The sequence below is a fragment of the Amphiura filiformis genome, chromosome 18 (genome assembly GCF_039555335.1).
Source record: "Amphiura filiformis chromosome 18, Afil_fr2py, whole genome shotgun sequence".
Lineage (NCBI taxonomy): Eukaryota > Metazoa > Echinodermata > Ophiuroidea > Amphilepidida > Amphiuridae > Amphiura > Amphiura filiformis.
Genome location: NC_092645.1, coordinates 18,689,750 through 18,709,907, shown reverse-complemented (window position 1 = coordinate 18,709,907; position 20,158 = coordinate 18,689,750). Strand labels below are relative to the sequence as shown.

Sequence of the window (20,158 nt, the reverse complement as noted above, 5' to 3'; positions counted from 1 at the left end):
TAACTTTACATAACAAAATATATGGTAGTTCTTCCTTTTTTACGGTAATTTAGAATTTTTACCGAAAAGTTACTGCCTAAATATTTCCGTAAAATTATAGAAATATTTATTGTTGTACAGTAGACTCACATTCACTAAAAATATTCAACGACGCAATACACATGCATATCATGTTTGTTACTATGGTACATTTAATACTTCGACAATGTTTATTGCAAATGCAATCTAGGGTTGTATGAGCTACCAGATCCATTAATACATATATAAGACCTGGTGTTTTATTTCTTGAAATTAGGCAACTGAACTGAACTTAACTTACCTTAACTTACCTTAACTTAACAACAACTTAACTTAACTTAACAACAACAACTTAACAACTTAACAACAACAACAACAACAGCAACTTAACGCCTACCAAATAAATATAGTTTGTGCCCATTACACAACAAAATAACAACGTGTTATGCTTTCAAAGAAGCTGTTGAAAAACTTTCATAAATAGCTGCCATTTTTGCTGGCTCCTCAGTGGGTGTCATTTTGGCACTAAGTCAAGTATAAAAGTCAATTACTTCTCTCTCATTAATATGAAACAGCTATTACCAAAACTGTTGATATTATGTTATAATATATTATCATCAAAATTCGATTACGAGATGATTTGCAAACAAACCTAATAATAAATGGGTTATCCTAGATTGCATCCAATACCCAGTCGCCCGAATTATGCTGAAACCTTTTCGTCTCTTGTGTTATCTATGGCGTGCGTAGCATCTAAATTTGTACTTGTCTCGCAACCTAGAAAGGTATGAATTTCATTAATACGATGTGGGACTTCTATGGTATGAAAGCGCCAAAACTAGATCTGAAACACGTACGTACAACGGTAACTCTCATCAATAAGGGTTATGCAGTCAAGTTAGCTCAATCGATAAGGCGTTCGACTCTGGTGCGAAAGGTTGCGGGTCCGAACCCTGACGGTGCCTCGTACACTCTCGTGGAAAATTGAGTTAGCTTGAAATTCCCCTGGACAAGGAACTTACTGCTGATTGTCTCGTTGTAACCCGTACGAAACTCGGGGAGCTGATCCTGGTTGTGAAGGTTATTTGTCTAATTCTTGGAATGTCTAGGGTGTGCGCTCTTACATGGCTTATGGAATGATGTGGCGCCGTAGTGGTCAGCGACAACCTCTAATGTGTGCTGAGGCTTGTGCGTAGTGCACTATAAATCACTGCGCTTTTTTCATGCATAACCCACAATCGGGTGTTTTGTTCAACGGTGAGCGAATGGTTTAGCTTCAATATTATACCACCAAAACTAATAAAAGTGAATTATCGATTAACTAAAAATCTTTTACTTTTTTAAAACTCAAAATCAGCCCTGAAAACTAACCGTCGAAGTTATTCTTGTAATCGTAAGTGTGAAGCGATAGTTACGTTATATATGGTATGCGTGGGCATTCAGAGACATTTTTCGTTATACGCATTAAGGCATCATTTGCATGGGTAGCACTGAGCGTTTTGCAATTGGTGGCGAGGATTTCGTACTGACTTATCTCACCAATCCATGAGTAGCAACGGTTTTGAGTAGAACCAGCATTGCTCAACATTTCAGTGTGGTATGAGTAGTGTGTTTGCTCCTTCGTGAAGAATTTATATTAACTTACGCTACCACTTGGCGTATTTTGAGGAACATTTTGTGTGATTAAAAAACAGAAAATATCTTCTGAAGATTTCGGATTAACTGGTGGTGCACGCCTCGTGCTTTTGTGTGTTTGTGTGTGATTTTGAAGAACGGTATATTTTTTTATTTAATTTTTTTACACTATGGCTTCCAGGATTGTACTTACATTATTAGCGTTGACCCTCGCATCTGTAGTATTTGCAGAATGGGAGATCAGTGATGATGATTTAACAAATGACGATGACAATTTAACTGTTGACCAAGTCGAGGACTATATCATGTCAAAACGAAATAACGTTGAAGCTGATCGGTATCATTTCTTACAAGAATTAATGAATTTTGATAAGAGAGGACGCAAATTAATTGGGTGTAAGTATAAATTTTGTTGCTTTTGAACCTCACTCTTCTTTTTCTACGCCAGGTAAAAGCTTTCCATAATTATGTGTTGCTGTTGCTATTGTTGTAATTGTCGTTTTCCTATTGCTTTTTGTTCTTGATTTTCTTTTGGATGTGTGATCGTTGCTGTTATTGGTTGTGAACTAATCTGATCCATTCAGGCCAAATTCTGTAATGTTGAAAAAATAAGTTACCACCATTACTAACTTTCTCAGTAAAATCTCTGAATCATTTGAATCACAAAGTCTCTTGACTTTGGTTGTATAGTTATGAACCTTTTATGTGTCCAATTGTTTTTATTGCTTTTTTTTCCTCCTCTTTTTTTAAAACCTATTTCTCAGTTTCATTATTGACGACTTTAGCTTGATTGGATCAGATCTGGTCATATATAATTTACAGTATTTCGTTCTGTTTTGGGGTGGGTTTTTTTTTTTGCCAAATTTTTAAATAAAAAATTATTTTCTTTAATTGAAAAGACTGGTCCAAATGATTTAATCATAATAATATTCTGACATAGTTGGTGCAGTCATAGATTGATTACGACAGAGGCAAAATAATTATTGTTATCAAATATCACACGACATGATGGAAATTTGTAACTTTAGTGTACCATTGTAATATTGCATGATGAAAACCAGTCTTGGTCAAAGACTCCATTTGCCTTTGTTTAAGGCGGCGTTAGAGCCGAGTCTTTTGTGTGATGAGCGAGCGCGTTACCGCGAGTCAAGAGCGCGTCCACCGGATATATTTTGTCACCGGGTGCAGAAACCTTCTTGTTGTTTTCTTCTCTTTTGACAAGATAATAAATAACTACCATGTTTATAACACAGTATGTGGAAACGTATGTCTCTTTCAACCTGACTGCAGAGTTTTGATATATCGAAGGACATCCATTCTTTAGTTTTGTCATATCTATAATGTCCGGCTATTGCCAGAGTGTATTCATTCATATTACAAATATAATTAAATCACGGTTCCACGCAAATGGTATAATGCTAAGATGACGTTCTTGTCAAATGCAACAGAGTGGTTTTCTGAACGTAACAAAAAGTGCTCTACTTGTAGCGCATGAAACTTTGAAGCCAACATAAAATAAATTAAGAGATACTTCAAAAAGAATGTAGACAGTCATTACAGACCATATCGTTCAATCAAGGACGACCATAACCCACACAGAAAGACACATACCTAGTTTTGATTTCATCTTAATGTTGCTTTTGGCAAGGACTCTCTGTATTTTTGCAAGGCGGATTATTGTCTGCGTAACAAACGTAAAACTCCTGACGGCATTATTCCAATTTTAGCCACGAGTTGTACTGTTTCCCGGGATTATTTTATTGCAGAGGTTTCATTGTTTTAAAAGAAAATCATTTATCAAGTGGAATATATATATTTCTGTGAAATAGATTTTCAGATTGTTAACTGCTAGCATTTAAATAACCAATATAAAGTACGTCTCGAAAGTGCACTCTTCTACTCATTTGATAAACATTTTCACTACTATCATCATTTAATTCACAACTCCTTTTCCCAATTAACATAATTCTTCAGAACTATTGTAAATAATTGGTTTATTATTTATCTTTATTATATGATTTTTATTATCGAAAAATCTACACAGTTAAAAACATACTGTCATCTTTTTAGCACTTAAATATCGAAGAGAGTAAAATAATTTTCCAATCATATATATCAAATAGACGTTTCCCCACTGGGACGCAACATAACTCACGCGTTAAGCGTTTGAGAGAGAGAGAGAACAAAAAGAAGAAAAAAACCAACAGATGATTGTCACGTGCCCACAAACCAAGGAACATGGGCAAGTAAACTTTCTTGGTCCTGGTGTGCAGTTTCATCATTCGAAATGCCGGCAGAGATTAATTTGTCATAAAAGTATAAAGACGATTCGCCCTTATAGTGCCGCAGCATATCCTCAGTAGATTAGCAAATACAAGCTACGTAAAAGTGAATATTAAATTTGCAGCAATATCTCATCTGCAATAATAACATTCCTGGGTAACAAGTAGTGGTAAAAATCACAAAAAGTACGTTTTTCAACCGAAATATCTGAACTCAATATTCCCATATCAAGCATTATTCAGCATTTTAAGCTCTTAAATCTTTGCCTTATTTGGGCAATTTTTTTGTATGGCTTATGAATTACACCCATCCAGTTTTCGTCCATTTCAAAAAATATTAATGCCACCACTAGGGGAAATTTAAAATGAAAATTCTTTCAAAGCGATGAAAATTGGACAAAACTATGATAATTGAAAATTTTCTCACTTCTATAAAACTTTCTAATCCAAATGAATGAGAAATATTAATTGACGTGTAAACAACATGTTACAAGTGGTAAATGTTCTCATTTAAAATAATGTGACAAGTTGTTGACACGTTAATTGGTATTTCTCATTCATTTGGAAGTGAAAATTTTAAATTCTCATACTTTTGTCCAATTGTCATCGCTTTGAAAGAATTCTCATTACAAATTGCTACTAGTGCATGCCAAAACGAATAAAGCCATTTTAATGAAAGTAACAGAACGGTATAAGATAATTTCTTGGATACCTTGTATTTTATCCGAAGCTAAACATGGAGTTTTAACTGCCCGCATGCTAGTATTCTCTTAGGGGGAACTGTGTAAGTTCATCAATAAACTGTGGGGTGGGTATATTTATTTGCAGTGTAAAAATCATGGTGATACCAAGTCGATTGAATTTGCCTGAGTGTTTGTTAATATGGATTGATTACAGCAGACAAAATCGGAATTCTGTGAGTCTATGTGAGAAATTCATAACGGGAGAACATCAGTATAACCCCTAAATCCCTAGTATGCTTGCTTACGACATTTTGATAAATCGAAGGATTTATTTGTGTAGTTTTCCTTTTTCCTTTTTGTTATTTATAATATACATGTATCAGATCATGTTACTAACATAATTAAATTACAGAAACCGATATGATACAAAAGAGATTAAGGGGTACTACACCCTGCCTAATTTTGTGCCTATTTTGCATTTTTCTCAAAAATTATAGCGCATTGGGGACAAGTAAGATATGTATATTACAGGGCAAGGACTACAACTACTGCACTGGAAATTTTATTTCAGCACAGACAACAGTTGTGGAGTAACTGTCAAAAATGAGGGAAAAGCAATATTTGATCAATAAATCAATAACTACTTGCCTTGAGTTGCTGAATTTTCAGTACAGTAGTTGTAGTCCTTGCCCTATAATATACATATCTTACCTGTCACCAATGTGCTATAATTTTGAGAAAAATGCAAAAATAGGCACAAATTGGCCAGGGTGTAGTACCCCATTAAGACATGCTAAAAAATAAAGCTACCCACAAAGATACGTGTCGTTGTTGCTGTTGATGTAATTGTTATTGCGTTTTTTTCTCCTCTAATTTTGCTTATTTTAATTATTATTTATTAATTTTGCTGGTTTTTTTTCTGCCAATTGTATAGATAAAAAATATTTATTTCCTTTAACTGGAAACACCGGTGCCAATGATTTAATCATGATTATATACTGACATAGTTGGTGCAGTCATAGATTGGTTACGACAGAGACAGAATAATATTGCTATCAAATATTGCATAACATGGTGGAAAATGGTAACTTTAATTGGGCCAGTTGCTTAATAAGCTTGATAATAGTGAAAAACAGTCTTGACATAAGACTCCATTTTGGTTTTCTAAGGGCGGCGTTAACACCGAGTCGTTTGAGTGGTGAACGAGTGCATTAGCGCGAGTCAAGAGCGCGTCCGCCGTAGATATTTGCCACCGGATGTAGAAACCTTCTTGTTGTTCTCTTCCTATTTTGACAATATAATTAATTTCAACCTGACCTACTGCTATATCGAAGGACATCCATTCTTTTGTTTTTCATATTTTATATATAATATTCGGCTATATCCAGAGTATCCATTTCATGTTACGAACATAATTCAATCACGAGTCCACTCAAACGGTATAATGGTCTGCTAACGTTCTTGATCAATGCAACAGAGTGGTTTTCTCGACGTAACAGAAAGCGCTCTACTTTAAGCGACAGTGGCATGAAACTTTGAAGCCAGCATAAAATAGATTAAGAGATATTTCAAAAAGAAAGTACATTCATTACAGACTATATCGTTCAATCGAGGTCGACCATAACCCACACAGACATATACCTAGTTTTTATATCATCTTAATGTTGCTTATAGCAAGGACTCCCTGTATTTTTGCAAGGCGGATTATTGTCTGCGTATCATACGTTATACTCTTGACAGCATTATCCCACCAGGAGTCAACCATTTTAGCCGTGTTGTACTGTTTCATTGTTTTAAATGGAAATCATTTATCAAATCGAATGACATATTTCAGTGAAATAATAGATCGTCAGATCGTTAACTGCTAGCATTTAAATAACCAATATAAAGTACGATATATGTTGAGGTCTTCTACTCATTTGCTAAATGTTTCACTATTCATGTATTATTATCATTTAATTCATAACTCCCTTCCCCTATTAAAGGGCAGGTCTATTGCAAAAACAACATCATATCATTGGCAAGCTAATATTATGAGGACAATGAAAATGACTCCTTTTTGAGAAAATAAGACGTTTAAAATTGATATTCCGCAAAAACCAACTTAAGCGGTGAGTTCCTTCGAACGAGACAGATTTGGCCTAGAAAAACGGTGACGTCATGAAATGAGATGTGCCCGCTTTGAGAAAAGGGACTATAAACGCTCTAAATGGACAGAACGTATACTGTTGTAGAAAACAGAAAAAAATCCAAATTAAGTATTACAAATTTAATGGTTTTTAAACATATGGATAAAATCAGCCTATTTTTTTTTATATATGTGACCGTACACCACGAATGAGCCGTAAATGTCCTCAATTGTATTCTGAGTTACAGTGTAAAATGGGCATGAAGGTCGTATTCATAGGTACCTCAATTTGGTGCTACGTGTACCTCATTTAATGAGATACACGTAGCACCAAATTGAAATACCTATGAATATGACCTTCATGCCCATTTTACACTGTAACTCAGAATACAATTGAGGACATTTACGGCTCATTCGTGGTGTACGGTCACATATTAGACAATTGTAATATTACAATTCATATGTATATCAATATCATGAGAAATATTAGGCCTAAAAAATAAATACATAATTTGAGCTTAGAATTTCATCTGAGAATAGCATATAAACCGTATTAAGTCTGATTTCCCTGTATATTGCAATGATATAGTTTCAGTTGGATGAAATATTACAAAACAAACGCATAGTAACAATACTGTGTGGGCTTTGTTCCCGAAGTGAGAACAATAGTGTGCATATTGTTATGCAGCATTGTTATGGTAAGTGATAGTACAACTCATTGTTGCTAATGTCAAACTTGTCAAAGTGATTGTGATTGTATGATGAGAGCATGATATAGTGCCTGCTTCATTTACCTACGTCGTCAGCCAAACGGGGGAGAACACGTACGCTTCAAACGGGGGAAGAACACGTACGAGGCTGAACTTTACCCCACACAATTTCTCCTTTTTCAGGAGAAATACGCACAAAAAATTGCAAAAGTGTCAACTTGTAATGTAATAATTATTCTCTTCGAATAGAGATAAACTTGTTTTTGCAATAGACCTGCCCATTAACATTATGTTTCTTCAGAACTATTGAAACAATACATAATTAGCTTATTGTTATCTTTATTATATAACTGATTTTTTGTTATTCCAAAATGTTACATTGTCATAGACTGATATGCTAACATATTATACTGCTAGTGGTTCAGCCGAAAGCTGTGTATTTATGACAAAATAAGGCATTTTATAGGAATCTGTAGTTTATATACTGACAGTTTATAAATCAACCACATGTATTTGAATAGGGCTTCAACTTAGTCAATACTGCTGTTTTCTTTCTTTGTTGTTTGCCAAATTTTGCATTTCAAAAACTCAAATGACAATTTGAATGACTTATGCTTCATTTTAAGCAATTAATAAACAATTTATTTTAATTTTTTTACACTTTCGCTGGGATCACTAAATGGGACTTTAACTATTTACCTATCGATGAGAGTAAAATAATTTCCAAATCATTTTAAATAGATTCTGAAAATTACATTAAGAAATCACATTGTTTCTTCGAAACATGTACTTTTTCTACCTTTTATTTGAGGGAGCACGGTGGCCGAGCGGAACGAGCTCCGACTCATAATCGGAAGGTTGCGGGTTCGAGCCCTGGCGACGCCATCGTGTTGTGCCCTTGAGTAAGGCACTTTATCTCGATTACTCCTCTCCACCCAGGTGTATAAATGAGTACCGGCATTCTTAAATGCTGTGAAGGTAACAGACTCGCTGTGGAGGAGGTGTAGCGATCCCCTATAGCATCATTACATGGAGGATGTGTGGCCCAATCGCCAGAGAGAACATCATTGTAGTCCTAAATCTCTAGTATACTTGCTTGCGACATTTTGATAAATCGAAAGACTTATTTGTGTAGTTGTTTTTTGTTTTTCGGATTTATAATATACATGAATCAGATCATGTTACTAAAGTCGTGTTCACACGGTAGGACTTAACTCACTTATTACCTGTAATAAATCACGATTATCGGTAATAAGTCGCTTATTTCCGGTAATAACTCACTTATGTCCGACCGTGTGAACACGACTTAACATAATTAAATTCCAGAAACAGATATGATACAAAGGAGATTAAGACATGCTAAAAATATATGGAAACATTAATTACAGACTAAATTGTTAGATCGAAGACGACCGCAGACCACGAGGATTGACATATGTAGATTTGATTTTATCCTTATTTAGTTACTTTATGGCAAGGTCTATCTGTCTTCTTATTAAACGGATTATTATTTGCGCAACAAACGTTAAGCTTCAGAAATATACGACTCCTTGAATGCATAATCACACGTAGATTGAATATAATTATTTTTGTTCACGGAGGGAACTATGTCATATGAAATGTTTGGCCACAATATGAGCAGAAAAGATCAATACTGGGACCCTTACTTTTTATTATAATATGAATGACATTTGTTGTACATCAAAATTGTTGTCGTTTATTCCTTTCGCTGACGACACAACTGTGTTCCATTCTGATAAAGATGTCAACGTACTTTATGATACAATGAATACTGAATGAGTTAAATAAAAATGACCATGTGTGGTATTTGGTTCCCAGGAAGTGAGATTTGCCTGAGGCAATTTGAGGTTAAATGTTGATCCCTCACAGAGTTATTACCGTCAATTTGGTTGAAAAAGGAGGTGAGACATGATCAAATCTCTCCAGGTAACAAAACGTAATGTGTACGGTTAGAAACAGGTCCGTAAGCTTTATACAATGACTGTGTTTTTTCAATATTTTGAAATTATACTAGTAACCATCATTTATAAAAACGAATGGCACATTGCAGTAAAATAATATATCACCAGATCGTTAATTGCTAAATATCAAACGTGGGTATACAGTGTTTTAAAAGATACTTTATCTTCTAATCATTTAAATAAAGCATGACACCCTTTAACAATCAAAACATATTATGTCGTAAGAAACATTGAAACAATAAATAATTTTGTTGTTCTTATATTTATTACAAATGTAAATTTACGAAACTAGATTTTAATCTGTATAATTAAAAGCTGAATAGCACTACATAATATTAAAAAACTATAGCACTTAAAAATTTAAAAATATATATACAAATCATAATAAATATATTATAAACATTACATTAAGAAATCGTTTTCTTTTACAATTTTGTGGCACCTCTCTCCATTAACGTGGATGCACTTTTTCTCGTATCAGTATCAATTTAATATCACTGATTCTTAACCACTGTAACAGTTTAACGCATATAGAACGTGATTCACGTGTTTAACTTTGTAGGGAAAAAGGCCCACAAAAACAATAACATGGCAAAGTTTACTTTCATGGCCTATAATACGATATGAAATCAATGTATAACTCAATGATATGTGTTCATTTATTTTCTGGAATGTGTTGTTTTATTCCTTTTTTTCGTTTGAAAGTCTGATACGCACCCATCCACAAAACCAGGAAAGTGGCAAAGGTTTCTTTATTAGTCTACAATCCCGATAATAACACTTTAACATAGGTACTTCAAAATATGCCCCCATTCCCCCGATCAATGTTGTTGGGTGGTTTTTTGGTCATGCACCCCTAGAAACATCCAACATTAATTAGAAGGGCAGGGAGAGGCTTGTAGTAGTAGTAGGAAATGGTTCAGACTTCACGTCAAAGAAAGCGAAATTTTAATAGGACAAGTATATCAGAAATACGGTCTCAAACAGTCCTACTTTGACACAAGTGTTCGAACTACTTATGTCCGGGATTGTAGCATTCGATATAAAATATTTTGCGTATGTTTTGTTTTTCTTACCTGGAATGTTTGCTCTTTGTTCATTGTATTCTGTTATTTTCATATTGTCTACAATAGTTGTGAAGCCCTTTATAATATTATGCTTTCCATGAAATGGGCCCGGAAACAGGCCTGCATTATTATAGTCGACTTGACAATCATTCGATGTTAAACATCATCCTGCACGTGTGCTATTGTGGAGAACTGTTTAAGTTAAGTTTTAGAAATTAACCATGAGGTACAATTCCTTTGTGTGATAATAAAAATCATGGGCCCCATAGAGAACAGCAGCTTTTAAGATCTCTAATGACCTTGTACGCATATTATTGCACATATAAAAGTGGTAGACCTTAGTTTTGACGGAATTAAGCAAAGATTGTATATACCCAAACTAAAACATGGTAAGGAATCAATTAAGTCAACTATTCTTAATTATAGAATGGTTATTACGTCGTTCAAACTTTTGATAGGATAATTATCATAAAAATTTGAGATGATTTTGCAAACTTAGCCAATATTAATCGGGCTATCCTAGATCCTATCCAATACCAAATCGCGCGAATTACACTGTATCCTTTTAGTCTCTTGTGTTATCTATGGCGTGCGTAGCATCCAAATTGGTATTTGTCTCCTGACCTATAGAAGGCATAAATTTCATTAATTCGGTGTGGGACTTCTATTGTATGAAAGCGCTGAAACTAAAGCTAAAACACGTACAACGGTAACTCTCACTTTTAAGGGAAATGTATAACCCACAATCTTTTGTTTTTCTCAACGGTGAGCAAGTGGTTTATCTCAACATTACACCACCAAAACTAAGAAAAGTGAATTATTGATGAACTGGAAAGCTTTTACTTTTTCTGGATCAAAATCAGTCCTGAAAACTAACCTTAGAAGATATTCCTGTAATCGTAAGTGTGAAGAGATAGTTACGTTATGCGGTATGCGTGGGCCTTACGAGATATTCTTTGTACTACGCATATAGCATTGTAGCACTGAGCGCCTGGTGGTGAGGATTCAGTATTGACTTATATCACCAATCCATGAGTACCGGTTTTGAGTAGATCCAACATTATTGAACAGTTTAAGTGTAATTTCATGAGTGATACGTCGTGAAGACTTTTTTATCACCTACGCTGTCACTAATTTTGAGGAGCATTTTCCGTCATTATACAACAGAAATACCTAGTGAAATTTACGGATTAACTGGTGTGCACTTCTTGTGCTTTCGTGTGTCTGTGTGTGATTTTGAAGGACGGTATATTTTTATTTAAATTTTACATTATGACTTCCAGCATTGTAATTACATTTTTAGCATTGACCCTCGCCTCTGTAGTATTTGCCGAATGGGAAATTAGTGATGATTTAACAAGAGACGATGATAATTTAACTGTTGACCAAGTCGAGGACTATATCATGTCAAAACGAAATAACGTTGACGCTGATCGGTATTATTTTTTACAAGAATTAATGAATTTTGAGAAGAGAGGACGCAAATTCATTGGATGTGAGTATACTATCTGACGTTTTTGTAACCCAGCAAACACAAAACGATTTCGACATCATTCGAAAAAAGATTGCCAGAAGATTCAAAAACATTTTTCTATAACTTACTGCAAACATTCTAACATATCGTTATTTAAGTGTTGACAAACTATTTGGCAAAAAATGTTTCCAGAAAATATTTTTCAATAACATTTTGAAAACATTTAAAAATATTTCTGTAGTGTGTTTTCATACAGAACGTTTTAAAACGTTTTCATGACCTTTATATAACCCGACATTTAATGTTATCAAAACGTTTTTACCAAAACCAAAAGTCCAAAATATAACCTGTTACAACCGTTGTAAAAACATTTTGTGTTTGCTGGGAACTCAATGCTTGTCTAATAAGTAACGATAGTTGTTGATACTTTATTTTTTTTGCTTTTTATTTCCTTTAACTGGAAAAACCCTTTGGTCATAATGATACAATCGTAAAGTTGTGTCTCATAAATTATCGTGTATTTCAAGACTGTGTATCAAAATCATCTTAATGGCTGGGTTTGATTGTAACACATTCTTATTTAAAGTTTTCCCGAGTGAAATATCTCACTCTCACGGACTGTGTCTCACAGTAGCATAAAGTACAAGGCCACCTGCCACCAAAATCTGCATTTTGATGGTGATAAAGTTTGGGGGAATGGGGATATCAATGGGGTCACGCTCCTTTAATTCAGATATTAAAGTATTTTAAGGGCCAACCAAACATAAAAATATTCGTGGCAAGGACAGATCTTATTGTCTTGTTTTCCCCAAATTTATTGATGTATGATTAGAGATCCTAGTAGTTGGACACATTTGTAGCTTTTATTTATTTCAATAAGTCTATGAGAAAATACGGACGAACATCAATATACATCTCGAGCATACTTGACATTTTTGTGCAGTTTTGATATTTTTTCACTATTTTTTTATTTTCATATTTTTTTTATCAAATTCTGGGCTTTGTACAGAGTGAATCATACAAGACAAAGATACAGTCATTACCGGTACCAAAAACAACCATAGCTCACAAGGAAAGTCTTAATATCTAGATGTGATGTCATCTCATTTTCATTTTCTACAAAACACAGGATTATTGTCTGGGTACAAAAGCTTCAAAAGTACAACACTCTTTACGTTGAAGGCCTTATCACGCGAGAATTCCATCATTTCAGCCAATAGTTGCATTGTTTCCGGGGGGGGAGGGGCATCAAAAAACATTCCCGGAATTTTGAGGTAGTGGGTCTTTGGGAGTTTGATGGCGTACCGCTAAAAGGGGACTTTTAGAGGTGCGAACTAGTAAAATGGGGGACTTTTGGAGCTGCGAACAGTCAAACTCAAGGATATTTCTTGGCTTTGTGGTTTGAAATCACCTGAAAATACAGTAATATGATGTTAGAGTAACTTTGGAGTCTTTTGGATCTGAAATTATCTTAATAAAAGGTCTTTCGGAGCTCTATATTGGTCAAATTTAGGGGTCTTTCGGAGCTGTGAAATCCAAAACGAGGGAGGGGATCTTTTCAGGGGAACATATTCGTATGGTCATATGTGTTAAGTGCTCGCCCGGTATTGTAAATTGATCAGCGGAATTCATCATGATTGACATATTTGAGTAAAATTATAGATCGCCATATCGTCAATAGGTAGAAGTAGAACCATGATTATATACGGTATGTCTTGGTAATGTATTTGTATTGTTTTCTACTCATGTAACAAATTTTACAATTCTTTTAACGTAAATTGCGACACCCTATCAAAAGTAAGATTTTAATGATATAATATCTTAAGAACCATTGAAACATAATATTGGTGTAAATTTTAACTGATTCACACAAGCAAATTGATTTTACACTTACGTGTAACCATTGAAACAGTTAGAATAGGGTTGTTGCTATGTTTGTATGATTTTGTCATAACTACAGGTGTTTTTATCTACCCCTGAAATAAATTACGTTTTCCCTTCGTAGTGTGCTATTCCGGTTGAAATCCATACACCTCTGTAAAGAACATGACTTCAATCTTGCACAAAAGGAGTGTGAATTTCAAATGGAGTTACCTCTATGGTTGACTCCATTTAAAACCTGCACCCCCTGCGTGGAGAATAAGATCGTGTCTTCGGTAGGGGGTGTATGGATTTTAACTGGAGTAGTCTCTAAAACGATTTAATAAGTAACCAAATGTCCTAGGCTAGTCTTACGATCATCCCTGTGCTCACTTAGTGGGTTGGGCACATTTGTTTCATAACTACTCAGGAATAGGTCTATGCATTTTTTTAAACTAGAGCCCCCTCCAGAAGTATTTTATTCTTATGTACTTGCTGAAGTAGCATTCGATGTGAATGTTGTTGCACAGTTGTATTAGAGGCTATGGGGCCCTTTCCAGCCTTTTCCACTATACAGCCTGTCTCAAAAACAACAACAAAAGTGTGCAAGTGAAAAGCGCCCACTACGGCAATTAGAAAATACCATTGTGAGATAATGCTTACATCAACGTTAGCTCTCAAATACCGTTTGTTCAGTTTAATTTGCTTGTTTTAATCTCGAGATATGTTTAGTTAACAACGAAAGGGTAAAATCACAAGTGTGCCACTTTTACTAGGGAAGACCAAGAGGACTGTACATGTAAATCAATGATAGCATCAAGTTTATCAAGAGTTCCCACGTGAAATCAAAAGAACGCATCAATTATACAACAATAAAAATAGTTTTTATCATGATACAGGTATTATATGATTCTCTTTTTCCACTTAAAACAGGTTAGAGAAATAGATATTTCACATTCTGCTGTAAAATTAAATATAAGCAAGAACGTATGCAATGCACTAGTTTTCGAGAAGGGCTATACATTTTTTATGTATTGTATGTTACTGCTATGCATGGTGCCTTGAACTAAATAAAGGACTAGAATTTGGCTATGTTTCATTATTTTAGCAAAACAGGATGATATGTTTTAATCCAAAAACAAGTTGTTGTTTTTTTTTTTTGGGGGGGGGGTTATAGTCGTTCTTTGTTTGTTCTTTTGATTGTTTTCCTAATAGCCCACTTCGGTAATTCAAAAACAAACAAACAAACAAACAAACAAACAAACAAAACCAACAACAACAACAAAAGCGGACATCGTTATTGTGAAATAACGAAGAAGATGTACATTGCAAAGGATAATGTGAATTACCACATATTTAAAAGATGTTGCAGGGAGATCTGTGTTCACTTTTCATAAAACTGGGCCTCGTTCACTCGACTATTATTTCATCCAATGTTAAAGAAGGACGGTCAAATGTGTGTAAGCGTAGGGAACAGGTGCTTAGTCCTAACAAAGCATGATTAATTGGACATACCCTGAATATACAACAGACCCTGGGTATTTTCATTTATTTTGAGAGAGAGGAAAAAAGGTCATTCAAATTTGATATTATTAAGAATAAAATATGTTCTAAAATAGAACAAAGTAATTTTGAAAAGTTTAAAATCACTTTGTACTTAAAAGGGCATTTCGTGATCCACAGCCTCATCCCCCACATTTCTCAAAAAAAGTTGAGATTTTTATATCACTGGAAACCTCTGGCTACATAATGTTTATGTACAAAATATTTCTTGCAGATTAATTCGTTTAGCAAAGATATCGTGAAATTTGAATTTCGTTCTGGTGCACCAGAACGAAATTACAACGTATTGTCTATGGAGCAGTGTAATACACATAATCATGCATAACTCGCAAACGCAAAATCGGAATCAACTGAAATTTTGGGAATATGCTTTTTCGTGGATATGTACTGACAAATGTCATAAAAAGAGGATTCTAGGATCACGAAATACTCCTTTAAATAGCACAAAGTAATTTTAAACAGTTAGTATGCGTGCATCACTGTCTTTTGGTATTGGAAAATAAGTAACATTTAGTATTACTTATTATAAAAGGTCATTCAAATTTGATATTATTAAGAATAAAATATGTTCTAAAATAGAACAAAGTAATTTAAAAAGTTAAATATATCCTGCGTGCATCACTGTCTTTTAGTATTCGAAAATAAGTCAGATTTAGTATTCCTTGACCAAAAATAAAATCATAACAAAATCTACCTACACCAATTTTATTTTTATGATATGTCAATCAAACAATTTATTTGGCTTTTGGGAGGTGTGTGTGGGTGCTTATAATTATGCTTGCTCATTTGTGTAGATGTATGTTTGTCCGTTTTGTGTAGGTGAAAATGTATCTCGTGTCTTGTTGCCTATAATATTAATGTCTGCTAGTCATAGGCTTTAACATAAAATGTCCACGCTTTGAGATATTTTCTCAAAATATCAAGTGCTATCTTAAAAACTACTGAACCAATACTAGGCTTGTTTTTACTCATTTTAATGCATTTTTATGCTAATTCCAAATATGGTATTTACGTTTCTGAAATTCTTGAATGTTTAAAACAAAATTTGACACTTGTCTGTAGTCGACACCCGCGTGGAGAGACTTAATTTCTTATCTATAGATGTTGTACTATATGTTTTCATTATTGACCATTTCAATAATTCCCGAAAGCCTTTGCGGTTGAAACCGAGAATACGTCATATTGATGCACAATCTCGAGTGCGCAGTGACGATCTGCGCATCAACTCCCGTGTCTTTTCCAAATATATCTGGAAATTGTCGAAAAAGTTAATTCTGAAAGGTTGTAGTAATATTACGTCATTATGACGTAAGACGTGGTACATTTGTTCATTTTTGTCTTAAATTAATGGCTGTGATACCATACGACATAGATACCAAAACGCCTACGAGGAGCAAGCGTCTGTAAGTTTTGTTTGTAAAGAAAGCTCAACACTATGACCACAAAGTTCAGTAGCTATGTATTCAAATCTTAGATGAAGCATTGCCATTTATGTTACAATTTAAAGCAAGTTCATGATAATCCGATTAAAGCTGGATACATACTCCATCGCTGAGCGACGAGCGATTGGTATTTAACCAATGAGGCAGCGCGTTTTTCTCAACGCAACAAAAAGCGCTCTACCTCATTGGCTTAAAACCAATCGCTATCTCTTAACGATGTCGTATAAACAAGGACTCAATGAAAGTTAATGGAAGGGTTCTCTTGTTTCAGTTGTTTGCAATATTGAAAAGAAATGTCAGTGTCCAAAGTAACAGGCTTTTTAAGTTTGACACCTATAACCCAATTAAGATATACCTACGTTGTTTACCGTGTGACATTAATAAACATTGCCCACTCACAGTCCATATAACTCACACTTTCCCTCTACTCAGGCTTTCCATTCTCTTCTTGCGCCTCTCTTGTCTCGATATATTTCTTTTGTAGGTCTAATTTGCTCTCAGGGAAACTCTTTTCATACATTGAATAAGTGATTTCAGAATACGTAACTTAAGCGTCAACCATCAAAGTAAATTATGGCATCTGAGTGTTAAAGTATATAAGATTTAAGCGTTTCGGGTGACTTCGTTTTGAGACGTTTTGTTGTAGGTGAGCATAGTAAAAACACGACTCATAAAGAAATGAGTATTGTGTTTCAACGCATAGAAAGGTAACGGCTTACGCGGATATGGTAAGCTTTTGTAATGTATCCCTTGCCCTCAGCTCATTCTTAAAGCTGATTTAGACGGAGGTTGAATTGTATTCAAATGTTGTAACACAGAGAGCAGCATATCAGATTCTTATAGGTAGTTTTGCATGGCGGGCTATTCCATAGGTTAAGGCTATAAGTGTGGCCTTAACCTCAGTCACCAAAATGTATCGCAATAAAGAAAAATACATGCGTTAGTTTATGACAGACTTGTGAAGTTTGTACCAACTTATTCCGTTAAATAATCACAAAGGAGGGTATCAGTTTGATTATTGTCTTTCATGCATATGTAGCAAACACATATTGCACTCCACAATGATACGGGAAAATGCCACCTCTGGCTTCATAATGTGTATGTACAAACAAATTCTTGCAGATGTATTCGTTTAGCAAAAATATCGTAAAATTTGAATTTCATTCTGGTACACTAGAACGATATAACAATACATTGTCTATGGAGCAGTGTGATACACATAATCATGCATAACCCGCTAACACAAAATCGGAATCCACTAGCATTTTGAGAATAAGCTTTTGTTTCGTGGATATCTACCGAGAATGTCATAAAAAAGTGATAAAAGTTACGTTAATTTTAACTTTTCCATCGAAGGAAGTAGATTATGAACATATCTGTTAAGCGCTGTAATGATCCCGTAACAAACGGCGGGTCCTAAAAGAGAAAATATCCAAATCGTCACTTTTCATATTTTGTCATTCAGATCCATGGGGGGAATAAAATCGCATCGTACCTAATAAAGCATCAAAAGACGCAGATATCTTCCAGTTATCACCCACTAGTAAATTAGTTTTAGTGTCTTCAAGAAATTGCTTTTGTTTTTTATGTAAGCAAACTTTTAGTGTGCAGTATATAATGACTATTATACCGTACATTGATGGCCATATGCGAGCATACAAAAGCAGATCAAAATTTATTATTAATTTGAAAGACTCTTAGCCTATTTTCGTTCTTTATTTCTTGTGTTTTGTAAGCTTAAAAACTTCAAAACATTTCAAATAACATAAGCCATGATAACTTTTGGAATTTCAACGGGACTATGATTTAAGCTTAAAAGGAACAAGTAATGTGTGGATAATTTGAAACAAAAGAAAATATAATAATCTCATTAATTGTACTTATAACTTCACATCAAGCAAACAAGAAATCGCTTGCTTTTTTGCTTTTTTATGATAGTGTAAACCAATTGCTATGATAATTAATCCAGTCACAAGGCGAATTAGACTAGTGTACATGACTTTTGAAGAAAATTAATTTTACAAGACAAATTACAGTGTAGCTCTTTATCTTAATTAAAGCAAAATCCATATAAAGATCTGAAAAAGCTTAACTGTAATTCTGATCGTTCGCGGATTTAAGTTTTAAGTCGAGTGTATTGTTTTGGGTAAAAGGCGCAACTTATTTATTGTGTATGTATGCTTACTTTACTTCTACTTTTAAGAAACATTTAGAAAAACGAGTCAAAGTTATTTGAATCATTATACATGTACCTATTACCATATGGCGAGATTTATAACACATATCTTATACTTCCTATATTGATTTGAACAATCTATGTAGTTTTTTACACGTTGTAATCACTAGATGTAATATAATTATTAGGTTAAAGGGGCATTTCGTGATCCACAGCCTCATCCCCCACTTTTCTCAAAAAAAGTTGAGATTTTTATATCACTGGAAACCTCTGGCTACATAATGTTTATGTACAAAATATTTCTTGCAGATTAATTCGTTTTGCAAAGATATCGTGAAATTTGAATTTCGTTCTGGTGCACCAGAACGAAATTACAACGTGTCTATGGAGCAGTGTAATACACATAATCATGCATAACTCGCAAACGCAAAATCGGAATCAACTGAAATTTTGGGAATAGGCTTTTTCGTGGATATGTACTGAAAAATGTCATAAAAGAGGATGCTAGGATCACGAAACACTCCTTTAAAGGGGCATTTCATGATATATAGCCTCATCCCCCACTCTTCTGATGAAGTTCTGAAAAACGTTGAGATTTTATACCACCTCTAGCTACATAATGTATGCTTCATTCAAAAAAGTGAGTAATGGTGAATCCAATGGACAGGGACACAGAACACATGATGACACATCAAGGATCAATGATATAAGGGGGCACCTTGAATATGAACAGCTGGAAAGAAAAGAGCAAGGTACACCAACTTGACATAGGAAAACAAATAAAATACAGGTTTCTTATTTGCTTACTTGTTTCCCCACGTCATGTTGGTGTATCTTGCTCCCGAACTTGCTCTTATGCTTCATTCGCTTGATTAGTAAAAATAATTTTGTATTTATGTTCTGTTAACAGAACGAAATTCCAGCACAGTGGCCTGTGGAGCAATGTAATATACATAAGTATACTCGCAAATGCAAAATCGGAATCGGACATTTTGGGAATAAGACCTAATCGTGGATATCTACTCAAACATCACAATAATCACAAAATACTCCTTTAATCGAAATTGGAGTTAAGTCATTGGTAAAATTAGTGACTTTGTTTGAATGTGTAGATGTCAAATGGAATCATCCATCCTAT

At 34.4% G+C, this 20,158-nt stretch overlaps 1 protein-coding gene across 1 annotated transcript in view; it reads left to right on the top strand.

The window, feature by feature from the left end:
• Positions 1-1,484: 1,484 nt before the first annotated feature.
• The window catches only part of LOC140139955 (uncharacterized), a 56,768-nt gene continuing 38,094 nt past the window's right edge, over positions 1,485-20,158 (top strand). Inside the window, exon 1 of the mRNA XM_072161741.1 lies at positions 1,485-2,049. Within this exon, the coding sequence (XP_072017842.1) occupies positions 1,824-2,049 (226 nt within the window). The 5' untranslated portion in view covers positions 1,485-1,823. The remainder of the gene's footprint in view (positions 2,050-20,158) is intronic.